At 40.9% G+C, this 27,103-nt stretch overlaps 1 protein-coding gene across 1 annotated transcript; it reads left to right on the forward strand.

Annotated features, from left to right (window-relative positions):
* Nucleotides 1–664: 664 nt before the first annotated feature.
* LOC307133492 (CMP-N-acetylneuraminate-beta-galactosamide-alpha-2,3-sialyltransferase 1-like) lies at nt 665–27,103 on the forward strand (the record flags this gene model as incomplete). The annotated part of the gene is made up of 7 exons (XM_079828574.1): nt 665–1,040; nt 7,126–7,406; nt 12,939–13,132; nt 13,219–13,398; nt 13,510–13,555; nt 26,343–26,462; nt 26,939–27,103. 7 exons carry the CDS (start codon nt 665–667, stop codon nt 27,101–27,103), a joined length of 1,362 nt encoding a protein of 453 aa, XP_079684700.1.

Here is a 27,103-nt window from a genome sequence, read left to right on the forward strand (position 1 = left end):
TCAGAGGTAAAATTAATCAGCTGATGGTGAAAAATGTCACGATAACAACCAAAGACTGGGGGGCGCAAGATGGCGGCTTGGAAGTAGCAGCAGTTCTGAGTCGCTCCTGTCACGCCTATTCGTTTTTCTTTTATACTTCCTAAATAGGGCACGCAAGCTCTGATTTTAGGTTATAAATCTTGTGTAGTATGTCGCTAGAGACTTTCTGGCCGCAATCTCTGCCGAAAATGCCAAGACCTGCAAAGAAAACGGCGAAAAAAGATTAGACCGCAGATGGATCGGCCGACGAGCCCGAACAGAACCAGGCAGATGTGGGCGGTGAGGCTGAACTTAGCCCAGTGCTTGCAAAGGCACTCTAATTTATGACTGAGAAAATTTCTAACGCAATCGATGAGAGACTCGGCCCACTGGCAGAAACGGTGCATAATAATACTCAGCAGCTCGATAGTGTTAATGGTCGACTGGACGAGGCAGAACATAGAATCATGGCTGCAGAGGCATTCTCGGAAGACGCACAATCTCGTGCTTTCATTGTTGAAAAACAAGTCGCCATGCTTTCCGAACATATTGATGACTTGGAAAATAGAGGCCGGCGTAAGAACATCCGATTCCTGGGCCTACTCGAAGAAGTAGAGGGTGCTAATGCAGTCCCTTTTCTTGAATCATGGATCCAGAGTTTCTCGGTCTGCATACTAAGAGTGGTCTCATTAAGATTGAAAGGGTACATCGTATGCTGGCACCAAAACCGGATGCCAAGGATGGGCCACGGCCGCTGATTGTCCGGTTTCATACTTATGGTGACAAGCAGAGGATTCTCGATGCCAGCAGGAGACGATCGGCGGATGGAGATTTGGGGTATGAGGACAACGTGGTATCATTCTACCAGGATTTTTTGGCTTCAGTGGTACGGAAGCGTAAAGAATTCAACGAGGTCAAGCAGCGACTTCGCGATATGGGTGCTCGCTACGTGATGCAGCAAAGCTACGAGTCAATATTGGAAATACCGTCAAAGTCTTTGAGACGGCGGCTGCAGTCTCGCAGTACCTGGATAAGAGCAACTAAACTCCAGCAACTAATGTTTATCAAGCTCTCTGACAGGCGGGTAGTTCCGATTTGGCTTCATGTGCTGCAATTTACACAGCGATGTGAGTGCTAGTTTGCGTGCTTCATTTTCTATTCTCTCTTTTCTGAGTGACAGGGGCGGTCTTAATAACTTTCGTTTACATTCTGGTTGAGTGCTACTTTTCTGGATAGTTGCTACTGGAGTCATATCGAGAGACTGACCTGTTTTTGAGATGAAGATCTTTCCCCTTGACGTGGGGAAACAGCCCCTTTTTCCTATTTTTCAATTTTCTTGTTGTGTTCTTTTTATTTTTTTATTTTTCCTTTTCTTTCCTCGTTGCCAGTTTGGCTTGTTTTAAGGGAACACTCCACTTTTTTAAAAAATAGGCTCATTTTACAAGTCCCCTAGAGTTAAATAGTTGAGTTTTACCGTTTTTGAATCCATTCAGCCGATCTTTGTATCTGGCGGTAGCACTTTTAGCATAGCTTAGCATACATCATTGATTCTAAACAGTCCATTAGCATCTCATTCAAAAAATGACCAAAGACACTTTCAATATGTTTCCTATTTTAAAATTGACTCTTCTACAGTTACATCGTGTGCTAAGACAAACTGAAAATGAAAAGTTGCGATTTTCTACACCTATATGGCTAGGAACTACTTTCTCATTCCTGCATAATAGTCGCGGATCTTCGCGGCTGTACCATGGCTGCAGTGGCGCAATGATTCGTTGGTATTCTGTGAAACATGGTGGTAGTAAACACCTTCGACTTACTATCACAGCCCTTTACAACACACAGAACCATGGCTAATCACACAGGTAAATCCACAACACAATTTGTCGGCTGCAAGCCTGAAACTTTCTCTACAACTACACAAACTTAGTGCCGGTCACATTGAAAGTTACCTAGCTGGGGGCTACTTTCAGGCGCTGTAATATCATTGCGCTGCTGCAGCCATGGTACAGCCGCGAAGATCCGCAACTATTACGCAGGAATGAGAAAGTAGTTCCTAGCCATATAGGTGTAGAAAATCGCAACCTTTAATTTTCAGTTGGTCTTAGCACACGATGTAACTGTAGAAGAGTCAAGTTTTAAATAGGAAAAACATTGAAAGTGTCTTTGGTCATTTTTGAATGAGATGCTAATGGACTGGTCAGAATCAATTATGTATGCTAAGCTATGCCTAAAGTGCTACCGCCAGATACAAAGATCGGCTGAATGGATTCAAAAACGGTAAAACTCAACTGTTTAACTCTAGGGAACTTGTAAAATGAGCCTATTTTCAAAAAAAGTGGAGTGTTCCTTTAATATGTGTTATTGTCTATTGTAATGCCTCGACACATGCCTATTTGTTTACTGGACCTAACTACAGGGTAATGTTTGTGGACATTTTCGACAGGGGGAGAGCACCACCTGATCCTTTTTTTTATTTAAATTTTTTCCTTATTTTAAGTAATGGCTAGTAACTTAAGACTGCACGTGGAATGTAAAGGGTTTACACGGGCAAATAAAAATTTGTAAAGTGCTCACACGACTACATAAGGAGAATATAGATATAGCTCTCTTAGGGAACATTTGAGTCTTACACATATTACACAAATGGGTGGGTCAGATTAAATTTTCATCCTTTACGAAAAGCAGTAGAGGAGCAGCCATTTTGATCAGTAAAAGTACAGTATTAAGGACAAGCATGGTAGAGATATCATTATTAAGGGGACTTTGAATGCGGAGGAAATCTCACTTTTAAATATAAATTGCCCCCCTATAACTAATCCTCAGAATTTCTTATAAAAGCTTTCCTTGAGTTTAAGGAGCATGCATCTGGTCTTTGTATTATTGGAGGAGACTTTAATTGCTTATTGAATTCTATACTGGACCGTTTCCCCCCCCAGGGACTCTCTACACCAAACAATCTAAAGCTCTTGCTGCACTATGTGAGGACTTAGAATATTTGGATGTTTGGCGTACTCTTAACCTGTATCAGAAGAAATTCACCTTTTTCTCGCACCCCCATAAGTGTCACTCTAGGATCCTAAAACTATAATACATGCAATCTCACAGTGCAACATAGCAGACATTGTTGTCTCTGATCATGCTGCTGTGCTACTAGATATTTGTGTGAGGTTTTTTTTTTTTGACCTGTGAGAAGTTGGAGGTTCAATAACTTATTACTCAAAGATGATAAATTCCTCTCATACTTTAATTCAGAGTTTAAGATATTTTTATCTATTAACTCAGAGTCTACAAATAATCCCTCACTTCTCTGGGAGATGTCTAAATTAGAGGCCTTGCCATTTCATACTTTACAACTAAAAAAAGAAAACAGTCAGAGAAGCAGAAACACTTAGAGTCAGCGTTAAATTTTGTCACTAGCAGCTATTTGAACGATCCCTCTCCAGTTTCATTAGTAAAAAATAAGTGCTTCTTTAAATTAGTTATCAACTCATCAGTCTCATTCAAATATATTATACTCAAAGCAAAAGCTGTATGAATGGGGCAATAAACCTAGTAAATGTTTAGCTAATTTGACGAAGTGTAATTCTGACTCACAATTTATTACTTCTATAGTAGCCCGCAAGGGAATGTCATTTCGATTCTCTAATCATTAACCCTTTAAGACCTAAGGGTATTTTTACAATTAATTTTCCGCCTGGTGTTATTTACTAAAAAAGCTTGTAAAACATCAACCCTGTTGTGCACAGACAATTGACACACCTCTTTTTTTTCAAGACAAGCTGCACTGTCAGTATTTTTGTGTTGCATTGATGTCACCTGAATGTAAAATAAGTTATGGGACCATAAAGACAAATGAAAACATAAAACGGAAATTGAATCACTCAAATATTTATTGAAAACACACACAAATAAATAAAAGCTAAGCATATTTCCTCTGGAAAACAGTTTGTTCAAGTCTTTGGAGTCCTGGAACTCAGGAATAAACATGATAACTTATACAGAACCAAAACTATTTAAATTTTTCCAAAAAAAAGTCCAGGCGCTTTTGGCCTCTTTGGATTTTGGATATTTACTGGTGCCAAGCCTCAAAACAGTTCCTATCAGGAACTTCTCCACAAACTTTCTTCTCAAACTTTTTCCTCAAACTTTCTCCACAAAACTGCAGCGCGTCTCTCTCTCTCTCTCCTCAACACTAACCGTGCGCCTCTCTCTCTCCACAATAACAGAGCTGTGGTAATGCGTAATGACGCACACCAACGTGGATGACGGATCAGCCTGTCATTGGTCAAACCCTCATCCAAAATGGCAGCTAGCATCGCGCTAGCGGCAAAAATGACGGAAAATTTATAAATTATGGACATCAAGTGGATATATCTTGGATGTAAGCGTTTTGATTTATTGCTGAACAACTCCAAAAAGATGCACATGTTCCAGGCTGGATAGAAAACCTTCTGTAAAGGCTACAAAGACACCAAAGACACCCCCGTGATGGCTAGCTCGTTAGCTTTCTGCTGGAAAAAACGGTAAGAAAATCGATAAAAGTTTCATGAAATAATATAGATATTTATCGGAGGTGCCGTGTGACGTCGTGGGCGATGCCGTCGGGCTCTGAGGGTTAACAGTACTTTTAAACAATTCTACTCTGCTCTCTATCGGTCTCATTATTCTTCCCAAAAACATGAGTATATGGTGTCATTCTTTGATTGCATAACTCTCCCTGCTGTCTCAAAAGGGCAGAGAGAACTTCTTTATGCATCCATTTCTAGAGAGGAAGCTATAGTCGCACTCCATAGTTTGAAGTCCAGTAAGTCTCCTGGGCCGGATGGCCTTGCATGTGAATTCTATGAAGAATTAGAGCATGTGCTTCTAGACCCTCTCTTAGCTATGCTTAATCATTCATTTTTTTACTAACAAGTTGCCCCCCCTCACTTCGCGAGGCAAATATTTATCTTATTTTAAAAAAGGGCAAGGACCCAGAAATTGTGGCTCTCCTATAGACCTAATGCTTTGCTTAATTCAGATTTAAAACTGTTATCTAAAATTCCAGGAGGCTTTTAAACATTATTGAGCTTTCCCATAACTTCAGTACTAGCTCTTTCATTTTGTTCCTAAATGCGGAAAAAGCTTTTGATTCCATTGAGTGGCTGTATCTGTTCTACACACTGGAAAAAATATTTTATCAAGTGGGTGCAAATACTTTATACGGATCCCCTCTTCGCAGTCATTACCAATGGTCACAGATCTGATCATTTCTCTTTATACCAGGGTACTTGGCAAGGATGTCCCCTCTCTCCATTGCTTTTTGCAATAGCAATAGAGCCGTTTGCTCAGAGGATAAGGGAGAGTTCAGCTGTGTTGGGGGTGTCTCTGGGGGGTAGGCGGCACAAAATCTCCTTATACGCAGAAGATATGTTAGTTTTTCTCTCGGATCCTAAAAGCTCTGTGCCAGCGGTTGTTGACCTCATTCAGGAATTTGGGCAATTCTCCGAGTACAAAATTAATTTCTCTAATTCAGTTGCCCTATTTATAGGGAATAAAACGTCCATAAATAAACCTTTCTCCTCTCCATTTAAGTACTCTGAGGACGGTTTTATTTATTTAGGCATTAATATACCCCCTGCTTTTAGGAAATTGTACAAAGCCAATTTTACTCCGGTGCTTGGAAAAATCTGTGATTTGACCAGGTGGATTACTCTCCCTCTGTCTTGGCTGGGACGGGTTGCCTTGATAAAGGTGAATGTCCTACCTCGTTTACTGTATCCAATGCAGATGATTCCTATTTTACTGTCTAAAAAGGTTATCAAAGAGCTGAATGGCTGGTCAAGTTCATTTATTTGGAGCAAAAGAAAACCCAGGCTGAAATTATCAAAACTTCAGCTCCCTAGCGCGAAGGGCGGTTTGGATCTCCCAAATTTTAAACTGTATCAGCTGGCTTGCCAGCTTCGATTCATTGTTGAATGGTTTAATGAAGAACCTAAATCAGTTTGGCTCGATCTTGAATCTTCACAGTTCAAATGCCCTTTACAAAACAAATTTTTTATCTGTAATTCTAAGCTGAGGAGAGATATGTGTGATAGTCCTTTAGTACGTAATACTCTCAAGGCATGGTGTATTGTTCAAAGATTGGAGGATAGGACCGATACAACCTCTCCTCTCTTGCCAATCCTGAACAATCCAGAGTTCTTGCCAAGTTCTTTGGACATTGGTTTCAACCTGTGGCCTGCTTATGGTACATGCAGAATATCTGACCTATTTGATGAAGGGTCACTATTGTCCTTTGATATTATAGCCTCAAAATATAATCTACCGTGGCAACACTTTTTTTAGATTTTCGCAGATTAGAGATCATATATTCAGAAAAACTACAGTTACTTCTAAATATTCATTTTCGGTAATTGAGAAGATACTCTTAAGTCCTCCTACGCAAAAGTTGATTTCCTTTTTCGACAAAGCACTGTGCTCTTATGACACAGTTAATACCTCGCTCCTCAGATTAACTTGGGAAAGAGAGATTGGGGTAGATATCTCGGAGGATGAATGTGAGAGGGTTTGGTCTTAAGCCAATAGGCTCTCAGCTTGTAACAGAGCAAGAGCCATTCAGCTTAGGATCCTCCACAGAATACATATTATGCCTCACTTAAGACACAAATACAATCCATCTCACTCACCACTCTGCCCCAAATGTAAATCTAACATAGGTGATTATATTCACTGTGCATGGGATTGTCATTTTATCCAGACCTACTGGTTCAGAATCACAGCCTATTTGAAAAACATTTTAGGATTGGCCTTGGATTCTGACCCTTTTTTGCTCCCTTTGGGAACAAAAAGAAAGAAAATGTACTGGTAATTTTCTGTCAGGACATTATCTATTATACAGACATTTCCATTAACCCTAAAACACAATGTAATTCTATCCAAAATTCAAAATACAGGTAAAACATGCCTGTAAAAAATAAATAGGCCTTAATTCCTTAATATTAGGCCTACAGTATACATTGTGGGCTATTTTTATGTATTCTTTAATAGTGTAATAATACATTGAACATTAATGTATTTTTTTTTCTCTTTTCAGCTGAAGGATTTTAAACCCTCTTCAACCAGCTGAAAATATGGTTCCCTTCACTACACAGAGATTTCTGTACATCACAGCACTCTTCACTTTTGGCATCTTTGTTCTTTTTATGTATTTCCAAAACGCGGTGATCTATACTTTCCTCAAGACATCTGATGATTCCACCAAAGGAGTTCTGTGCGCTTGTGATAAATGTGTCACGGATCTGAACGATGCTGACTGGTTCTTCATGCGGTTCAACCCCACAGTCCCACCTCTGCTGAACAGGAGAAACAGTGAGTTACAGACAGACGTCTACAGATGGTGGACGGTACGTGACGTTCTTTCTGGAGGTCTGAAAATAAAGGGACTGGGGTTGGTTTGATCACAGTTAATAAAGGTCATAATTGGGTCACATTCTTTTGCCAAAAAAAAAAAATTCCCTTTTGAAGGTATTCTAAAATTTAATTTTTTCTAAATAAAATGAAATTTGTTCCAAAGTTTGTTTCTTCTGTTGAAAACAAAAGAAGATATTTTGAGGAATTTGTGTAACCAAATTCAAAACCCCCCAAAAGTCCCAATTGACTCCCATAGTATTTTTTTCTCCATATTATGGAATGCAATGGGGGCCATCAATGGGGATGCGTCATTGATTTTCCAGTTATAGAGCGGTTTATATAAAGGTGACTTGAAATGGCATTAAATCATCCTGCAAATTTTATAGCTTAAAACAAGCTCCGAAAATGGCACGTTTGGATGTGGGATTTGTGATGTCACACGGGCAAGTACATTTGCATCTGCCTGCCTCCAGATCAAGACATCGACGAATAGTTATACATCATTGCACCATGGACCCCGCCCACTGGCTTTAAGTCACTCAACAGCCGACATTTGCCTACATCAGATTAGATTAGATTAGATTCAACTTTATTGTCATTACACAAGTACAAGTACAAGGCAACGAAATGCAGTTTAGGTCTAACCAGAAGTGCAATAGCAGCAAGTGCAGGATATACAATGGTTGCATAAGTGCAGGACATGGAAATATACTGAATATATATAAATATGTATAAATAGAGAGATGGTTATTACTATAAACAGAACTGAATTTACAGGTGAGTATGTACAGTGAATTAATATACAGATGGCTATTACTATAAACAGAATTTACAGGTGAATATGTACTATGAATATAATATACAGATGGCTAGTACTTTAAACAGAATTTGGTAACACTTTATTTTGATAGTCCACTTTAGACATTCTACTAACTATAAGTAACTTTGCAACTACATGTCAACTAACTGTCATTAGAGTATTTGTAGACTGTCTGATTAATATTTACTAAAACTTTATTTTGTTGGTCCCCCAACAGACATTCTACTGACTATAAGTAACTTGGCAACTACAATTCAACTTATTCTACTTACCCGAACCCTAACACCTAACCATAACCTACCAGTCTACTGACAGTCAACTAATACTCTAATGACAGTTAGTTGACATGTAGTTGCAAAGTTACTTATAGTTAGTAGAATGATTAAAATGGACTATCGAAATAAAGTGTAACCCAGAATTTTTACAGTTAGAGGTATACAATAATATGTTAGGCAAGATGAGGAATATAGCAGTGGATTAAGGTAGTAAAATAAATTATGGACAGAGCTATCCGAAAAAAAGTGTAAAAGTGCAGTGGAAAGTGGTTGCATATTACAGTTAGAAGTACGGTGCAAAATGCAAATGTAAACATTGGTACTATAAATACAGTCGGCAGTGCAAATGAGCATAATCCAGTTAAGATATGGTAGTGCAGAATGCATAAGTAAACAGTTGTTACTGTAATAAAGAGTCGGTAGTGCAAATAACAAAGTGAAGGCAGATGTGAGGTAGGAGAGTTAGCAGTTTATGAGGGAAGTGGATCAACGAGGGTTTGAGTTCAGTAAAGAGACAGCTCTGGGGAAAAAACTGTTCTTTAGTCTGCTGGTTCTGGTCCGGAGAATCCTGAAACGCCTGCCGGAGGGCAGGAGAGAAAACAGTCTGTGGGCTGGGTGAGAGTAGTCCTTGAGGATGCTGCGAGCTCGATGCAGGCAGCGTTTCCTCTGGATGTGCTCAATGGCAGGCAGTGGAGTCCCTGTGATGCGCTGGGCAGTTTTCACCACCCGCTGCAGTGCCTTGCGCTCCGCAACAGAGCAGCTCCCATACCACACTGCCACACAGTTGGTCAGGATGCTTTCTATTGCGCAGCGGTAGAAGTTCACCAGGATAGCCGAGGAGAGCTGGTTCTTCCTCAGTGTCCTCAGGAAGAAGAGGCGCTGGAGCCTTCTTGACCAGGCTGGAGGTGTTGGTCGTCCACGACATGTCCGCCGAGATGTGGATCCCCAGGAACTTGAAACTGGAGACACGCTCAACAGCCATTCCATTGATGTGGATGGTGTCGTGTGTGCCTCTTGACTCCTTCCTGAAGTCCACGATGAGCTCCTTCGTTTTGGTGGTGTTGAGGAGCAGGTTATTATCAGCGCACCATGTGGCCAGGTGCTGGATCTCCTCCCTGTAGGCAGTCTCATCGTTGTTGCTGATGAGCCCAATCACCGTAGTGTCGTCCGCAAACTTGACGATGGAATTAGATCCATACACAGGCTTGCAGTCGGCGGTGAAGAGGGAGTAGAGAAATGGGCTTAGCACACAGCCCTGTGGTACGCCAGTGTTGAGTGTGATGGATGTGGAGCAGGTGGATCCTGATCGAACATTCTGGGGTCTGTCAGTTAGGAAGTCCAAAATCCAGTTACACATTGAAGTGTTGATGCCCAGGTCTCCAAGTTTGGCTATTAACTTGGTTGGGATGACAGTGTTGAATGCTGAGCTGAAGTCAACAAACAGCATGCGTGCATAAGTGTTTTTATTGTCCAGGTGAGTGAGCACAGAGTGCAGTGCCATGGAAACTGCATCCTCTGTGCTCCTATTGCTGCGGTAGGCAAACTGGTGTGAGTCCAATGTGGATGGTAGAGAGTCTTTTAGGTGTTCTAGGACCAGCCGCTCAAAGCACTTCATGACGATGGGTGTGAGTGCTACAGGGCGGTAGTCATTAGGGCACCTCGGGCTAGAGTGTTTCGGCACTGGCACAATGGAAGTGCGTTTGAAGCATGAAGGTACAGCTGCTTGGGCAAGAGACAGGTTGAAAATGTCCGTAAAAACCCCAGCGAGCTGCTCCGCACATGCCCTGAGAACACGACCAGGGATGTTGTCTGGTCCAGCAGCCTTGTGTGCGCTGATCCGGCTCAGTGCCTTGCAGACATCTGTGGAGGAGAGTGTGATTGGTGGGTGGTCAGCTGAGGGTTTGAGCTTGGTGGCAGTTTCTCTGTTGTCTCTTTCAAAACGAGCATAAAAGTAATTTAGCTCGTTCAGGAAGTTGACATCAGTGGCTGCGGGGGTGGAGTGGGTGGGTTTGTAATCACTGATGGCCTGAATGCCCTGCCACATGCGTCGAGGGTCAGAGTTGGAAAAATGTCCCTCTATCTTTAGCTTGTAGCAGTGCTTGGCTTTTTGATGCCCCTCTTCAGGTTTGCTCTGGATGTACTGTAGGCTTGTGCATCTCCTGATCTGAAGGCAGTATTGCGTGACTTCAGCAGGAGTCGAACTTCCCTGTTCATCCAAGGCTTCTGATTTGGGTATGTGGTGATCTGTTTCTGGGTTGTAACACTGTCAATGGTGGTATTGATATGATCCAATACAGAAGAAGTGTATGAGTCAATGTCCGTGTGAGCGCCACTGGTGGCTTGAGAAGCAAACATACTCCAGTCTGTGTTTAGAAACCTTTCCTGGAGTGTGGAATCTGCCCCCGCAGGCCACACCTTGATGGTCTTTACTGATGGCTTCACACGGTTGATGAGGGGTGAATATTTGGGGCTGAGGAACAAAGAGAGGGGGGCTGACTGTCCCAGGTGGGGGAGGGGTGTTGCAACGTAAGCTCCAGCAATGTTTGTGTAAACATGATCTAAGGTTTTGTTTCCTCTGGTGTGGCAGGAAACATGCTGGTGAAACTTGGGTAGCACTGACTTTAAGTTTGTGTGATTAAAGTCACCTGCAACAATAAACGCAGCTTCCGGGTGATCAGTCTGTTGTTTACTGATGGCTGCGTGAAGTTCTTTCATAGCAAGCTTGGCATCAGCATCCGGAGGAATATAGGCTGCAGTGATAATGGTGGAAGTGAACTCCCGCGGTAGATAAAACGGTCTACATTTAACCATGAGAAACTCAAGGTTAGCTGAACAATGACTCCCAACAATAGCAGAGTTTGTGCACCAAGCTTTGTTAATGTAAATGCACAATCCACCGCCTCTGGTTTTACCGGAGCCATCTAGTGTTCTATCCGCCCGGAGTGTGTGGCGTCCCGCTAGCTCAATAGCGGTGTCCGGTATTCCGCTGTTTAACCAGGTTTCCGTGAAGATTAGGACGTTACAGTTCAAAAGTTTCTTACTGTGTATGATGCTGAGTCGAATCTCCTCCATTTTGTTCACTAGCGATCGTACATTGGCAAGGAAAATGCTGGGTAAAGAGAGCCGGTAAGGAGTTAGCCTTAGCTTAGCTCTTAGTCCTCCACGCTTACCCCGCCTTTGTTTACGATCACAGCGCCGCCTTCTAGCACTTCCGCCCGCCGGGCAGAGCGCATCGCCTCGGGCGTCCTAGCGATCTCAGGAAGGAGTCGAAGATTGTCCATAAAACTGTCGGAAATTCGCAAACCAATATCCAAAATCTCACGGCGGGTGTACGTTGTAAAGGCACAACTGTTCTGTACGAACAGACCCGAGATGAACAAGAAAAATACCGCAAAATTGCAGAATCTGGAGAGAACCTGAGCCTCGCGATCTACTCGCGCCGCCATCTTGGTTTATCAGATATGAATGGCTTCAATTATAAATTAAATGGAGCCCATTAAAATCACTTAACTTGTGCATAAAATTTAAATATTGCATACAACATTTGTGAATGAAGCAGCGTTTCCATCCAGTGAGCTGAAAAAAACAAAATCGTCACTTCCTGATAAACTGTTGCTAAATATCAAAGATATAAAAAATGGAAGTTACTGTAGTAGGAGAAGCCACTTTATATAAAACATTTTGTATATAATAAATTACTTGCACCAGAGCGTGCAGAAGAAATGCAATAAACACTCATGATATTGCTTTCGGATGCTTATCTTGCTTACGACTCAATTGCATAAGTGCTTTATGCAATTTTTTTACATTTATGTACATCTTGGCATTTCCATCCAGCGTTCTTTTTATGTGATGTGACAAAATGCGCATTAAAATATGGATGGAAATGGCTAATGACGCAGTCTACGCTGGATACAGGATACAGATGCACAATCAGTTTCTGACGCACTCTACGCACTTGAGTCTGCAGACAACAGGACAAATGGAAAAGTGAAAGAACGTTTGCTTTGACACATCCAGTTTAAACAGGTTTGCCTCTCTGTACAGACTTCAGAAAGAACCCAGCATCAGAAACAAGTGGATGGTTGCCTTTAACGGAGTGTCTATACACTAAGTGCAAATAGCCCCCTTGTTGGTAGAAGCTATTTACACTAACTCCGCACACCAATGTCTGGTTGGGCCAGACAAAAGTTCAAAAAACAGCTGAAACTTGTCATCCGCAGTGGTGTAGGGATCAAGGCATGTAGCGATACTTTTGAAACGATCAACCTAAGTTCGAATCTGCCTTTTGCCAAACTCGTTCCTTCACCCTTAACCTATCGCATATCAGATTGGAAAGGCATTTATTTTCAATAAATATAAAGAATATATGTGAAAAGTGGAAATATTTTATAATATCTTAAACTTCATGTTTTTTAACATTTGTATAGGGTCTACAGTATGAATCCTCTAAAGCTAACTACACAGATGTGGTGGACACATTGTTTTCTCTCTTCCCCGATGAAGAACATTACTCAGACGCTGGTCCAGATCGCTGCAGAACCTGTGCGGTGGTGGGGAACTCTGGGAACCTCCTGAGATCCCACTATGGTCAACTAATAGACAGCCATGACTTTGTCATAAGGTATGTTGTTTTTCTATTTTGAAGTCTCGACGGTGCATACAACCGAATTTGACTGTTAAAAATGCATCTTCATCCTCTTACCTCAGGATAAATAAGGCTCCGACAAAAGGTTTTGAGAAAGATGTGGGATCTAAGACCACTCACCGGATTCTGTATCCCGAGAGCGCTGTAGATTTGGACAACTCCACCCATCTGGTGCTTCTGCCCTTTAAGATTAAAGACATGCGCTGGCTCATCAGTGTCTTTACCACTAGACACATCTCACGGTACGTTATTTCCTCAATACACACTCACAGAATTATTAAAAAGCCTTCAGATATGCATCTTTCACATTTTATGGCAGTTATCTTAATGTAATGAATCTTTGTTTTCCTCAGCACTTATACTAGAGTGAGACCTACAGTAAATGCAGACAGAGACAAGGTGAGAGTCATATCTATCAATCGGTGTAGAACTTTTGACTTTCACATATTGATCTGTATAGTTTTTCTGAACAAATGTTATCTAAAAATTTAAAAAATAAATGTAACTGTAATCTGTTACAGTTACTGCAAAAAGGCTTTTCAGGCGATCAACGCTCATTAATCCCACCGAGAGCAGCCTTACCTCGGCTAGTCCTTCTGATGTTTGCTGCTGGCTCTGATGTCTCTGTAGTGGTTTAACATGAGATGTAATTCAACTTGTGTAGATCTAACTGGCGATCTTCGGTCTCATGAATCTACAATTTGTTCCCTGGCAAATCATTTTGGCTGAGGATTTCATAACTGAAAAATTTGGCTGAGAAAGTTTCATAACTTTATATTGTTAGGCTTTTTAATTTGACCATTGTAGCCTACTAGCACTGACTTTGTTTGACTGAATTGTTTGCTTTATTTCTTATTGAATAGCTTTGTATACCTTATACATTTGATCACTAAAACGCTTCGGTTACTTGCGTAATCTCGGTTCCCTTTCGAGAGTACTCTCGTATTGCGTTTTACTAAACGCTATGGGGGAATTTCCTTTCCTCGAGATTTTGAAGCTAATTTTTATCCTAAAAATACCATGTAAAACGCAGTGCAGCTGCACAGCTATCAGCAGGAAGCAGCTGCGTGCTGATTGGCTGTGCCGCTGCAACTGCAGGAACCTATGGTGAGACCGCTGGGCGGGACGGACCAATCAGGTCCCTCTAATATTCCCACCACAAGGGGCATCAGAATTTGCATAGCCAAGGGTATAAAATACCCTGTCTTGCCAGGTTTGTCAGGTTAATCGACTGAAGCGACTCCCTGAGAAAGCGAAGCACGACAAGCAAACACAATACTCGTTCCCTCTTCTCAGGGAAGCGTTCCCTTTCGAGAGTACTCTCGTATTGCGTTTTGCTAAACGCTGCGTTTTGCTAAACGCTATGGTGGACCAATGCAAAACGTCGTGCTCGCTTAACGGCTCTGATAGCCTGGAGAAACCATACCCAGGCCGACCTAAGTGGGCCCGTAAATATGATATTCATAGAAGTCCCCAATATGAGCCAGACCTGAGTTGGGCTATTTCAATGAGAATATCACACAAGATATATGTATATATTCGGGCCAATAGGAATATTGAACGACCAGACAAGTCGAGTCATATAAGGAATGTGCTTATGACTTATACAAATACTTAACCCAGACCGGACTATCGGGCCATAAGGGGTTAATATGTATTATACGGCGAGAAGCCCAGCCTGTAAGGCAGGGACATCCAAATTATAAAATCTGATAAAAGTGGACGGGGAGGCCCAGCCTGCCGCCGCACAGATATCATCCAGTGAAATGCCAGTAGACCAAACCCATGACGAGGCCATGCCTCAAGTAGAATGGGCTGTGATGCCTATAGGGCAGCTGAGATCTTTAGACTCATAAGCCAGCGAGATAGCATCCACCATCCATCGTGACAAGGTCTGCTTTGTAACCGCACACCCACGGGTGCGGCCGCCAAAGCACACAAAGAGCTGTTCAGTTTGCCTGAAAGCAGCGGAACGCTCTATGTATATTATCAGTGCTCTGACAGGAAAGAGTAAATTAGCATCTTCCTCATCTACTGATGATGAGAGTGCTGAAAGTGAAAAGACCTGTGCTCTGAACGGAGTTGAGAGCACCCTAGGTACATATCCATGTCTTGGTTTGAGGACGACTTAGAGTCGTTTGGCCCAAATTCCAGACAAGAGGCACTCACTGAGAGCGTGTGCAGATCACCCACTCGCTTAACTGATGCGATTGCTTGCAGAAAAGCGGTCTTGAGTGATAGGAGCTTTAAGCTCACCAAATGCAGAGCCTCGAATGTTGAGCCTTTCATAGCATCCAGGACCGTGGACAGGTCCCATATAGGGACTGAAGGGGGGCGAGGTGGGTGAAGCCTTCTAGCCCCTTGGAGGAAGCGCACTATAAGATCGTTCTTCTCCAGTGACAGTCCACACACTTGAGTGTGGTACGCCGCTATAGCAACCACATAAACTTTGAGCGTGGAGGGGGAACGACCCGCGTCCAGTAGCTCTTGTAAAAAAGTGGGCACTTCTGACAGTTCACAATTATGTGGGATCAGACTTCGTGCTTTACACCAGTCCGAAAAGACTGACCATTGTCTGAATAGAGCCGCCTGGTCGCGGGGACTCTAGCTTCAGAAATAGTGTTTAATACACTTTCAGAGAGGTACTCGTGTACCCGTTGATGTGCCAGAAATGAAGCGCCCATATATCGGGACGGGATGCCAGATCTGCCGTTTCGCCTGCATGAGGAGGTCTCTCCTCAGCGGAATTGGCCACGGGGCTGTATCTGACATCCAACTTTGCTGTGAGAACCATGGTTGATTTCTCCATAGCGGGGCTATTAAAAGCACAGCGCATTTGCTGTCCCTGATCCTCTCTATGACCTGAGGTAACATTGAGATTGGGGGAGAAGCATTAAGAGGAAGGCTGGGCCATTCGTGGGCCAGCGCGTCCTTGTGTTTGGAGAAATATATTAGGCATTGAGCATTGTCTTGTGAGGTGAAAAGATCCACTTTTGCCTCGCCAAACATGCCCCAAATTGTCTGAATCGTTTGTGGGTGAAGAGACCACTCTGCTGGGGACACTTTGCCCCTGGACAGCATGTCCGGACCCAGATTCAGAATGCCTGGCACATGAGTCGCTCTCAGCGAACTCAGGTTGTGCTCCGCCCATTTTAGGACTCTTTTTCGCCATCGTGTGTAGACCAATCGATCTTAGGCCGCCCTGGCGATTTATATAGGCTACCACTGACCTGCTGTCCGTTCGGATCAGGATATGGTGGTGCTTATGTACGGAAGGAAAGCTCTTAGCGATAGCGTGACCGCTTTCATCTCAGACAGTTTATGTGAAGGCTCTTTTCTGAGTCTGACCAGAGACCGGAGACTGGCCTGCCCTCGTGAAGGGCTCCCCAACCTAGGTTGGATGCATCTGTCGAGATAACTTTCCACTTCGTAACAGTGCCCAAACTCACGCCCGTCTGATACCAGATGGGATTTTTCCAAGGAACCAGAGCCAATACGCAGCTGTGGTCTACCTTGATTTGTAATCGGCCCGAGAGCCATGCGTGAGCTGGAACGCGGCAATTCAGCCAGCGCTGGATAGGGCGCATGTGTAACAGACCTAGTCTGAGGACTGGCGCCGCTGAGGCCATGAGACCCATCATCCTCTGACGGTGTTTGAGAGGAGTGTATACACCGGACCTGAGGGAAACCGCTCAGTTCCGAACAGAGAGACGTCAGTGACGTCAGTGGCGCGTTCATCCGTAGTGAGTCTAACACTGTTCCCAGAAACGAAACTTTCTGTGTGGGAGACAATGAGCTCTTTGCCACATTGATTCTGAGGTCCAAGCATTTCAAATGGTTGAGAAGCCAAGATCTGTGGTTTAATAACTGTATCTATGACTGAGCTATTATGAGCCAGTTGTCGAGATAGTCGAGAATTCTCATTCCCCGAAGACTCAGCGGGGTTAACGCCGCTTCCATGCACTTCGTAAACGTGCGGGGAGCCAGAGATAGACCAAAGGGTAGCACCCTGTATTGGTAAACTTTCCCCTTGAAGGCGAATCTCAAGAATGGCCTGTGATGAGGGGCTATTTGGATGTGGAAATAGGCATCCTCTAGATCTACAGTGAAGAACCAATCTCCCGGGCGAATGTGCTCGAGGATTTGTTTCATTTTCAACATTTTGAACGGGCGCTTCATAAGGGCCTTGTTCAGATGTCTGAGATCTAGAATGGCCTGAGACCACCGTCCTTTTTTGGTACAAGGAAGTAGCGACTGTAAAAGCCTGACTGTTTCCAACGCTCCCTTTATTAACAGTTTTGATATTTCGGTTCGAAGCACGTGACTCATGCCGCTTCTCACCGTTGTCTCTACCACGGTGTGAAAGCACGGTGGTCTGCGAGCGAACTGTAGCGAGTAACCTTGTTTTATTATGTTCAACACCCATGTCGAAATGCCGGAAATAGCCTGGCGTGCACTGAATGGCAGCACGCGCTTCATTTGGGTCGCCGTGGAAGTGACGCTTACCAAGGCGATTGTGTTTGTGTACAGAAGAGCACTTTACAGTTTGTTTACAGGCTCGTCGACTGTGGGAATAATGTTTCCAGCCGCCTGGGTGCAGGGAGGTGGGGAACATAGGGAAGTGCTTGAGTGTAGGGGTACAACTTTGATGTTGGCACACTGCCTACAGATGAACTCGTAACACTGTGTAGGATAGTGTTACTGTAAAGTGGATGCATTCTTGCAAGATTAGTCCACGTGCACACTCAGCGGCAGGGCTCTGGCAGTCATGGATAGCGCGTGCTCTGCAGGCGCGGGTCTGCCTGGCCACTAGAAAAAGCTCTGATTCATTGTAAATAACACTGCATGAAAAAAGGTGTATCCGGACCAGGATACTCCTGTATACACTGCTGAAATTCGGAAGAATCCAGGAGTATACTGGCCGGATAGGTCAAATTCCATGGATCCGTATATGTCCGTATTCATCCGAAATGGTACCAAATCGGATGTATGTTGTGGCCGTATACTCCCATGCTACAGCCATTTGTTGCCATGGCAAATAATCCCATCAAGTTTTTCCCAGGAGACATTTTCACACCTCTAAACAGCTTTGCCTTCCACCCCCTATTGGTCCTTCATCTCAAACTGGATTGGGTTTTTTTTTTAAAACCACTCCCAAAACCCAGACTGCTATTGGAGGACAGGACGCATTGAAAACCCAGTCAAGTGACTTTATTGGTTACTTCTAAGGCTAAGGGTGGGCTAGGTTTTGTAGCATAGGGACTTGATTGGTTATAGGCCAGCTATGCAGATTTTGCTAATTAATATATAATATATATATATATAAAAAATAATCCCCTCTCCCTCCCAAAAGAAAAATACACACAAAACAATTTGAGAAAGTCTGAAATATTTATTAAAAAGGTATATATAAAAAAAAAAAACATTCTTAACAGCATTATAAACGAACATTAAAACAATGGTGAAACAAAAACAAGTGAACTAAATGTATTTAAAAGGGATGAAAATGTAAAGGAACAAATGTAAAAATATAAACAGTCCAAAGAACATAAATATACGTGAAATTGAATTGGTAAAGAAACAAAAAGGGAAAAAAAATTAACAAAATGCATTTAAAAGACAGATGTAAAGGAATAAAATACACAGTGAACATAAAAAGGAAAAGAATAAATATACAAATTAAACAATATAAAATGAGAACAATAAATTTATAAGACAAAAAAAAGTGTATATAAAATACACATAAATATTCCAAGTAAACAATATAACCAAATAAAAAGAACAAAGAGCATTATAAACATACATTCAAATGAATGGGGGAAAAGATAAGTGAACAAAATGTTTCTAAAGGAAGGCGACGTAAGAGGAACAACAATACAAAACGTGGAGATCAAAAGCAACATGGACATCTAAAAAGGAACAAACATACAAAGTATACATTATAAAACGAGACAAAGAAATCTATAAATTAAAAAGTGTATATAAAATATATGTAAATGTTCTATATATGGGAACCAATAAAAGTATAAGTATATAAACATAGGAATAAAGAAAATATAAAATGGAACAATTGAATATTAAAATTATAATTATAAAATAATTGTGACCAACTCTAACACAATGTTGTTTGAGCTAGCCAAACCATCCACACTGGCCTTCCATCAACAACAGCATCATCTTCATCTTCATCAGGTCTATAGTTGCGGTCTTCCACAGGTTCTGTGTTGGTTTGTGCAACCCTGGACCTGGTCTCCAGCAACTGCAAAACATGACAGTAAATTAACCACTAAAACTCAGAGAGGAGTATAGTAACATTCTGGAGGGAAAAAGCTTAACCGGTTTCTTAACTTACCCGTCTCTTTCTCTGACGGTTCTGTGTGATGTTCTTCATAGTGTTTCTTTTCTGGGCCTTTTCAGACTGAGCCAAAGAATACTTCCTCAGCAAAGTCTCACAAAATAAAATACATCTTGCGACCTGCCAAATAATACATTAATAATATATAGTTAATGCCAATAAAAGTAAGTAAAACAATTCAATTAAAATGTATTTGTATAGCGCTTTTCACAATACATATTCAGGGTTTTTCCTGGGTCAAAAATGGTCTTCGGTGGTGGCTGACAGACATGGTCATACACACACACACACACACACACACACACACACACACACACACACACACACACACACACACACACACACACACACACACACACACACACACACACACACACACACACACACACACACACACACACACACACACACACACACACACACACACACACACACACACACACACACACACAAAAAAATACCCTACCCACTTGATCTGCAAGCACAAAACTGACAATAAATTTGAAATAAATTCAAAGAAAGTTTGTAACTTTTGCTTATCTTATTTTGATACCTTGATGTTTGTTTTTTTTCCTCATTTTTACACTATTTACTGATAATTGTTTGTTTTGGTAATCATATCAATATTAAAAAAATGAACAAATAGCCTAATTTTCTGCCATATACAATCAGCTAGCTAACAACAACTTTGTTCTGGGTTCACCTCACTCCAGTCTAAACTAAATGATTTTAGGCGATTTATTTTACTACACATTATGAACATAAATAAGCTGAAAGACTGTTGATAATTAAAACTAATTCTTACTATCCACTCTTGCTAAAGTGGGTAAGCACACTTGTGTTCTCATTTCAAGTGTTGTTCTGAGTAAATGATTAAACTGCTTTGTGAGTTCAGTGTTGGACAGATCAGTTGTTCTAACCAGTTGTTAAAATGATTCAGTTCAAAGGAGTCATTAGGTGGCAAATCGGACATTAGCAGACGCGTTGTGTGTGAATCCCGTCTTTAGAACATCGCGAAAGATTTGTCAACACACAGAAAACACTTCATAACCGGATAGGATTTGTTTCCTGTTTATTTAAAGTATGCTTTATTGCAGCTGGTCAGAGAATCAGTCAATGTTTTGAGCGCATTTCACACCCAGCGGTAATTAAAGGAAGACGTCTGATAGCGCCACGTGCAACATGGATTCGGTCTTCCGACCTTTTGATTTTGATTAACGTAAAATGTGAAACATTAGAAAGCTAAGAATGCTTATTTTGAAGACAGAGAGCGTGCGAGCGGGAGGAGCTCACTGGTCGTTCTCTCTGTCACTCAGTTAACTCAAGTGCAGCAGTCATCTGTTCTACATCACTCATAAATCACAATAACTCATCAAATAAGGCTTTGGCGGGACAAAAAAAATTTTGGCGGCCGGCAAAATTTTCAATGTAGGAAAAACCCTGATATTGTTTCAAAGCAACTTCACAGAAAATGCATGCGTCTACATTACAGAAAAAAAACAGAGAACATTAAAATAATGACAACATTTTTAAGATTACCTTTTACACATTCAGGGTCAACATCTGTAAAAGTTCTTCAGGATCATGGATCCAAAACTTCTGGATCATGAGGGGGGAAGAAACATGCACACAAACAAATGAATATTAATTTGTTTGATAAAACATTAATATTAATTATCAACTTACGGACAAGGACTTGCAAAACATACTCACCAGGCCCATACAAAAACTTTACAGTAGATCCAAAATCCTGGTTTGCCTATAATTCTTCAGAGTCCAAGTATGGTGGATTCCTGTCCTCTCTGTTGAACAAGTGTACATGACAGTGTTCTCAGATTACTCATTCCAAAACTCTGTTACATTTTATGACAAGCTTGATCTTAAAACTAGCTGACAGTAGGGATGGGCATTATGACCATATAATTATACATACATGAGAAATTTTATTTTACAATAACGATATCACAATATATTTATTTTGATGGATATTTTATTAAAATGCTACAGAATAATACTGCTTTAAAAGTCTTCACTGTATGATATTCAATTAATTAATATCACTTGATTCTTAAAGAAGCAGAAGGTCTTCTCTATTCTTTTGTTTTATTAAAATGATGACAAAGCTGCAGCCCCTTTAAGAACTGATGCACAGAATGACACGCATCCGGGTTTCCCCACATTAACTTGAACTGTTTGACTTTACTTTAGACATAACTGACTGTTTAAATCAAGTGAATACCTCACATGAGAGGCTTACTGAGATAACTGTGTGCATTTTACAGAAAGATAATTGATTTCGGGATCGCATGCTGTCTGAGAGAGGCTTATTTAAACACATGCATGTCCCGTTCATTATTCTACATTCATGCATGTTTCCTTGTCAAAATGTCAAAAAGTTTTAGTACAGTCAGTGCTGCGTTATATACGCTATATTCCCATTCCGCAATATAAAAAGGTAATGTTAACGTTTACAGCAAAATCGCTAACAATAGTCAGTATCATCAGATCGCCATAACACCCAGCCCTATCTTAACAATATTACAACACAACAAAACACAGAAACAGAATATGTAAGTTAATCACGATTAGCATATGACTTTAATGCACTAACGTTATATCTTGATGAGCAGTAGAAACAATATAAAGGGATTTACGTTACCTTCTGCCGTCTGCTGTCCGCCATTGAAACCTTAGTCTGTTCGTATTCATGTTTTTTCGTTCTCAGTCGACATCCCACCATCAAAATTCGTCCAAAATAAGATTTTAACAGGTTTAAATGGTCCATGCAATGCCATTAATAGACCGACGTGAAGATTAGAAGCCGCGATCGCGTCGCGTCCCCGCGAGCCACGATCAACTCCAACGGCAACGGGTGTATAATTCAAACTGAAGGCGCGCACTGTCATTGGCCAGATTTCTGGATGACGTTCAGATTGACCAATCACGCTCAAAAGAACACGGAAAGACAGCAAATAGCCTTGCAAATATAGAAAAAACTTGTTTTAAACAACAGTTAGAAAATGTGTATATTTATTTTTATTTGCTGTTATATTTAATTAATTGGTCAAATGGTGTTTTGTGGTATGGGCAGAAGTTTCAACCTGGAGAGCAGTGCAGATTTGTACTCTTTAAAAACAATTATTGTTTGATATTTAGTTTGCTATATATTTTGTTATATTTGTATCCAGAATTGAATGTAAAAATACACCTTCACTGTAAAACAGAAAATTAAATTAAAATATCTTAATTTAAATAAGGAAAAATCTGTAAACTAATAGTGTTTTCTCTAAAACGTTTAATGTAAATTTCTGTGAAGTTTTTTAACTTTATTTGACTTAAGATATTTGACTTTAATTTTACGGTTTTTGTTTTGCAGCTGTAGCTGCTGTTTTTTTAGGTTTTTATTTTTACAGTGTAAATATAAAACTAATAAGATTTACTTCAAAATGACAAAGAATAATGTTAAATTGTTAGTATGGACATAAACATAAATCTTTAATATAATGAGCTAAATATTGTATTACAGTTGTTAATTTACAGATATTGTTTGTAATTTTGCATGAATTTGTTATTTATGAAAACAGAAAAATAATACAGTTATGTTCCTGTATAAAAAAAATGAGAATTACTGTAGTTTGTCATTAATTATATAATCCTTAAAATAACAGTCAAGTTGTTTATTTAGATATTGTTTGTAATTTTACATCGTTTTAAACATAATTCAAAATTACAAGAAAATACTGTAAATAAACTGAAGTTTTTTTCTGTAAAATTAGGATTATTTTTATTGGTTGCCTTATTTTTATTGGTAACCTTATTGGTTGCACCTACATCTATTGTGAGTGGTGGATTTCAAACCTCAAAACCCAACTTTTTTGCAGCGTGTTAAAGTTAAGAATCTTGGAGTGACACTTTTTGTTAACAGTTGCAGAGCTGAAAGATCTGCTTGTGTTTCTGTGTTTCTTGAGCAAGTGAATCCCTGCTCTTTTTTATTCCATATTTTTATTTTGAGCATATCAGTTTTTGGTGTTTTTAAAACAAACTTTTTCATTTTCCACATTTCATCTCCTCTTTATTTAATTCTATTATTGCCTACAATTTGTAAAACTTTGCAAAAATTGTTTGGGGATAGTCTAAAATGTTTGGTTAATTATCCTTTGTTAATTCCATTACATTTCTTTGTTTATTTCATTACATATTCAGATTTTTTTGTGAACGTATATGTTCAGACAGGGTTTTTATTTTGTACTGTTTTTATAAAAAATATTTGATTAAGAGACTCTTTTCATGCAGTGGTTTTAAGGCCCTGACACACCATTCTGATGGTTTGGCCCAGACCCAGGCAACGTGAACCAACCCCACAGTCGGCTTTAGTCATTGCTAGTTCAGTTTAGTGTTTCAGGGCCTTAAGAATTCTTTTTTCTGTGCAAAAAGCTTGTTTGCTGTAGCCTACAGTAGCCCAGAGATAATTCTCAATCCTGAAGTCCTCCCCTGCCCCCCTCCTTCTGAGAACAGCCAGCACTAGTGTCAGTCATTAACATATGAAAGGTCTTCTTCACACCTAACAGTCTTCAGTCCTAGCACACCCAGCAGTGTTTCAGCTGTATATGTCCGTGAAATTTCACGGATTCCTGTATACGTCCGCATACGTGAGGTTTCTGGGTTTTTCTGGAAATATACTGTTCCGTGTTACTCTGATCCGCTTTTTCCCACATACATCCGGTAAACATCAAATTACACAGGAGTATACCATGCCCGGATAGTGCCGGATTTCAGTGTTTTCATGCAGTGTAATGTGTGGTGGCGCGCACTGTGTAGTGGGCGCCACTTACATTAGAGTACTCACGGCGTACGCCGGCGAGCGAGTTCACAGAGGTAAACGCATAACAGCGTTAGTGTGCAACCGAGCATGTTTGACCACAGGCTAGTTAATTGCAATATTTACATCTCCAGTCACCTGAACCAAGGGAACTGGGAGAATATCAGATTTATTGAGTGATTTTGTGGTGCTGAATTAACAGTGCTTATGCAGGAGGGCACACTATGTAGTGGACACATTACCTACAGTGTTGAACCACTCCAGCCTCCTGAATAGAGGGGACTGGGAGAAGTGATATAGTGAAAAAAGGGCGCAGGCTTGGCCGCCATTTTACAACACCGTTAAGCCCGGGGTATACTACACTTTCCACGCCCGGACGCGTCACGCGCGCAGCCCTGTCCGCGCGTCCTTCAGTGTATACTACACCACGGATACGCACGGATGATCGCGTTCGACACATGCGCAGTAAAAAAAAATTCTATGCTCTACCAGACATCGGAGGGCAGCACTGAGTCCTGTCGTCAACGGGACATTCGCTGGGCATGATCGGAGAAGAACTGTAGTGCATCCACCATTGCAACATAGTTTGGAAGAAACACTGAAGAATAAAAAATTCTCTCTCTTTTTTTCCAAGCGTGTTGTTTTGAAACCGGTCTTTGCACACTCTTCTTCGACAGCTGAACACTGTGCTCAATACTGTGCATATTGCCACTTAGTGGACTCTTCTGTACTGCTGGCGCATGCGCTGTTGCACACGGACTGTCCGCGTGGTCTCGAAATTTGGGCTGCGCGCGGACGGGGCGTGTGGCCGGCCGCGAGCCCTCCGCAATTACGTCATGCGGACGGTGCACGAACGCGGATGGCCGAAGTATACCCGGGCCTTTATGCTCTAGACGGAGAGCGCGCGTTATGACGTAGGATGTAGCTATTGACTCTGCAAAAAGGTGCCGACTTCTGCGCACTCTGCGCCTCAGCATTCGCTGACCCCACTCTGTGATTTTGTGTGGCTGATTTGCTATTGTATTTAGTAGTGAGGAATTTTCAGAGCGAGCTGAGTGACACTATCAAGAACGTTGCTCTTCCCATTTGCAGAATTACCGGACTTGCAGGAGTTTACCTCTGGAGTTTATTCTCCTGAGTCGAACTTGGGAAGTCCGAACTACAAAGGATGCAAGTCCAAAGTTTGCATACTTGGTATTGAGAAACGGCCCTAGTTACATGTAACAGAGTTTCCCAATTTAAAAATAAATGAAGCTGTAATCCATTACAGTTACTGAGAAAAAAGTAATTAAATTAGTTACTTATGAAAATGTTAACGATTACAAAGGTTTCTATGTCAAACCTGAGGAAGCATCTCCTATGATGAATGTTAACCTAAGCACCACCTAGTGGACAAATGTCTCTAGTTTGTCCCGTTTTGACTTGAAAAATAGAGCTATTTAACTACTAACACTAACCATTCGTCATTGAGTCTATAACAATATTTTAGGTGGAATACAACTTTATTAAAAACAAAAAAACAAAAAACAATTCCATGCAGGTTGAGACGGCTACACTGTTTGTTTGAGCTGCCATTGAGTATGAAACTAGAATCTATTCTTGCTTCTGTTAGTGAGAAATCCATATTAGGCCTTATGGTATATTGTTTTCCCTTCACACACATATAGTGTTAACAAGAATAGTATGCAGATTGTAAGTCTTTTTTTATATCTGTAAGAAGAAAAACATGATCTAGAATTGTGTTTTCTCTTAAATATAACTAAATATAACCATCTCAGTTTTTTAGAGGATAACCCTTCCTGGTTTAAATGTTTGAAATTAATAACAGTTGAAAACATTTGTTAGAAATTTAGAAAAGTAATAAAAAAGTAATCCAATGTAATCAGTTACATTACTTGAATAAAGTAATTGAAATAGTTACATTACTTATTACATAGGGTAACTTGTAATCTGTAACTGCATTACCAAAGTAACCTTCCCAACACTGATGATTATTTTTATTGTTCTTTAAGGTGATGATCATCCATCCTGCATTCATAAAATACATCCATGAGAGCTGGCTGCAGAAACATGGCAGATATCCTTCTACTGGCTTCATTACATTGATATTCGCCCTGCACATCTGTGATCAGGTAAGAGTTTTGAAGATTTAAATTCCTCCAACGTTTGTCTCTGATTTGATTGACACATAAAAGGACAAACCACAGTTCACTTTGGTTTTACAGATGCGGGCAAATCTAAAATCCATCATGCCATGTCACATGCGCATATAAATAAAAATAAGAAGATTTATTTGAAACATTATGAATGTCTTTCACTTGATCAATTTAATGCATCCTTACTGAATAAAAGTATTCATATCTTACTGACTCCAAACCTTTGAATGGTAGTGTAAATATTCAGATGCAGACTTAAGTGTGCCCTGATTGTTATCAGTGAGAACTGTATTTCCACGGAACCGGATAAGTTGTGGTTACTGTTTGGTTGCTTATCAGCCCTATATTACTGCACAAGAAAGCACTTGCACAAACTCTTTACATTTTTTAACCTTTGGTTTGATAAAGTGCTTTGCAAACACTGTCCCATTTTTTTTCAATCTCTCACACAGGTCAATGTTTTCGGGTTTGGAGCTAAAAGTGACGGGCACTGGCATCACTATTTTGACAGAAGCTTGACTCACTTCAGCAGAGGCAGTCACGGTGGAGACTTTGAAAATAAAACCATAAATGAGCTGCTGCTGATGAACAAGATTTCTATGCATAAAGGGTGGTAA

This window comes from Gobio gobio, assembly GCF_949357685.1.
Source record: "Gobio gobio genome assembly, chromosome: 11".
NCBI classification, from domain to species: Eukaryota; Metazoa; Chordata; class Actinopteri; order Cypriniformes; family Gobionidae; genus Gobio; species Gobio gobio.